At 39.8% G+C, this 2,824-nt stretch overlaps 1 protein-coding gene and 1 pseudogene across 1 annotated transcript in view; one reads left to right on the top strand and one right to left on the bottom strand.

Moving 5' to 3' along the window:
* LOC102834820 (HORMA domain-containing protein 2-like) overlaps positions 1-2,824 on the top strand; it is an 82,887-nt gene that overhangs the window by 43,690 nt on the left and 36,373 nt on the right. The window contains exon 2 of the mRNA XM_006877654.1: positions 1,036-1,177. Coding sequence (XP_006877716.1) covers positions 1,036-1,177 — 142 coding nt within the window. The remainder of the gene's footprint in view (positions 1-1,035; positions 1,178-2,824) is intronic.
* LOC102831352 lies at positions 1,991-2,615 on the bottom strand (annotated as a pseudogene).

The raw sequence follows: 2,824 nt of genomic DNA on the forward strand, positions 1-2,824 counted from the left end.
CTATGAAAAACATCCTAAAGGAAGTTCTGTGGACTGAGAACCAATAATAACAGACAACAGCTACAGAATGACATACGTGGCAGCATCAACCTGAACTCAAGTCGACAAATGGAAGAGTCAAGAACAGAATAAAATTAAAAGAACAGAGGATCTGGGAGGGCAAAACAATGACAATGTAAAAGGATGTAAATGTAGAGGAACAGAGATCCAGGTGGTGGGAAGGTTGGGTAGATTACAGGATAAAACAGTCGGTCTTTTGAGTTATGGTGTTGGAGGATAATATTAAAAGTGCCATGGGCTGCCAAAAGAACAAACAGATCTGTGTTGGAAGAAGTACAGGCAGAGTGCTCCTTGGAGGCCACGGTGGCCTAACTTTGTCTCTCATACTTCGGACCTATTGTCAGGGGGTACTATTTGTTGTAGAAGAATACCATGTTTGCTAAGATGGAGTGTCAGAGAAAAAGAGGAAGACCTCCAGCAAGATGAATTGGCAAAGTGGCAGCATCAATGGGCTCAAGCATGGCAACAATTGTGAGGCTGGCCCTTGACCAGACAGTGTTTAATTCTGTTGTGCATAGGGTCGCTATGATGGCATAGCAACAACAACAAAGGAGTTTCTTATTGAGGCAAAGCTCCAGGTGGTGGCAGGACAGGCTTAATTTTCTGCACATCCCAGAGGGAGGGAGGTAAACATAGGTGGCTTTGTTTCAGGTCCCCAGATTTCCAAGTCCACCCTAGCAAGTGTCATATAAACGTGACAGAGCAAGCAAAGTGAGGGTTGCTATGTGTTTGAACTGAGTCAACAAAAGTTTGTTGTTAAATGCCATTGTGAGTGGATTCTGATTAATAATGACCCTGTATAGATAGGGTTTCCAAGGAGCAGTTGGTGGGTTTGAACTGCTGACCTGTGATTTTCATCCTACAGTGCTATGAAGGTTGTTATTGTTAAGTGCCATGCAGATTTAAAATCTGATGTGATGGACTGAATGTATTAAAGAATACTAATTTCTTTCACATTTGTTTTTATTTTTTCAGGAAACAATTTTCCCATCCCAAATCACTAATGAGCATGAGTCATTGATAATGGTGAAGAAACTCTTTGCTACTTCTATCTCATGTATAATGTATATAAGGGGCCTATTTCCAGAGAGCTCTTATGGAGAACGCCATTTAGAGGGTAAAGTTTAAACAGTTACTTTATCTATTGTAGTGCTCTCTCTATTTGGCAGGAGTAAATCATTGATTTCTCACAAAGTGTGCTAATTCCAAACTATGGTTCTATTCTCCAAGATCAATACTAATTAGTTTTCCATTTTAATTTCACCATCCAGGTGTAGTGATTTCACTAGTAGGAACTGTTAGTTCCTGACCAATAATCCTAAACTGTGACTCCAAAAGCAGTAGCCAGATCAGTATCTATTTGCATTCCATAGATTTGCACTATTTTTGCAATTGAATTTGTTCTTTGAGGTAGGCATACTTTTTTTTTTTTTAATAAAAAAAATTGTATTTACTTAGAAGCATTCAGAATGTCAACAAAACAGCTGCAACTTTTTTGTTTACAATTACAGAGTGCTATTCAGTTAATAGAACATTTATTTCATATAAGCTGCATCAGACAACTGAAGATGAAACAAAACAAAACAAAACAAAAACTGCCATCCCCATATATCACTAATTTGTGCTGTGCACCAACAAGAACCTGCTTTAAATTTCCATGCCAATTTACAACCCCCATACTGTACCAGGCAAGGTTAGTGGCTATTGAAAATACCACCAGGACAGGGCTAGCTAAAGACACATTCGGTAGTATGTTAACTATACAAAAAAAGACACTACAGTTTAAAAACAAATCTTACACAGCCTTACATTTCAATTCATTTTTTTTTTTTTTTCTTTAAAAGGAGTGAGTTGTGTACAGGGGGTTTAAATGCTTTATAGACAAAAAAAAAAAACAACAACAAAAAAAAAAACCTGCGCTAGAACCAACTTATTCATCATCATCATCTTTCTTCATCTTCATCTTCTTCGTCTTCCTCCACTTCTTCATCTTCCTCCTCTTCCTTCTTTTTCTTGCTTTTCTCGGCCTTGACGACTCCCTTTTTGGCTGCATCGGGCTTTCCTTTAGCCCCTTAGGCAGCGGTATCCTTTTCGTACTTCTCCTTCACTTTAGCAGCCTTCTGCTTATAAGGCTGCTTTTCATCAACATCAGTGTTATTCCACATTTCTTCCAGTTTCTTTGCAACATCACCAATGGATAGGCCACAATGCTCGCCTTTGATTTTGGGGCGATACGCCGAACAAAACAAGAAGAAGGCCGAAGGAGGCCTCTTGGGTACATTGGGATCCTTAAACTTCTTTTTTCTCTCCCCTTTAGGCGGGATATAGGTTTTCATTTCTCTTTCATAACGGGCCCTGTCCTCCTTTGCCACGTCTTCAAATTTTCCTTTCTCTTTAACAGACATGGTTTTCCACCGCTCTGAGCACTTATTGGAAAATTCTGAGAAGTTGACTGAATCATCTGGGTGCTTCCTGTGCTCCTCTCCGCAGGTTTGCACAGAAAATGCATAGGATGACATTTTGCCTCTTGACTTCTTAGGATCTCCTTTGCCCATGTTTAGTTATTATTTTTTTCCCTTCAGAGTTCCATAAAGACGGGTTTGCTCCTTGCAGAAAGTGATAGGGGGGCAGCGATTCTGTTTTCAAAACACCCCTTTTCAGGGCTCAGAGGTCCAAGTGACGGCTTGCTGATCTCCTGAAATTTTGGCTCACCCAGCAGCCATAAAGTTTCACCCTTTTTCTCGAGGTAGGCATACTTTTTTTT

Source organism: Chrysochloris asiatica, unplaced genomic scaffold (genome assembly GCF_000296735.1).
Source record: "Chrysochloris asiatica unplaced genomic scaffold, ChrAsi1.0 scaffold00548, whole genome shotgun sequence".
NCBI lineage: Eukaryota > Metazoa > Chordata > Mammalia > Afrosoricida > Chrysochloridae > Chrysochloris > Chrysochloris asiatica.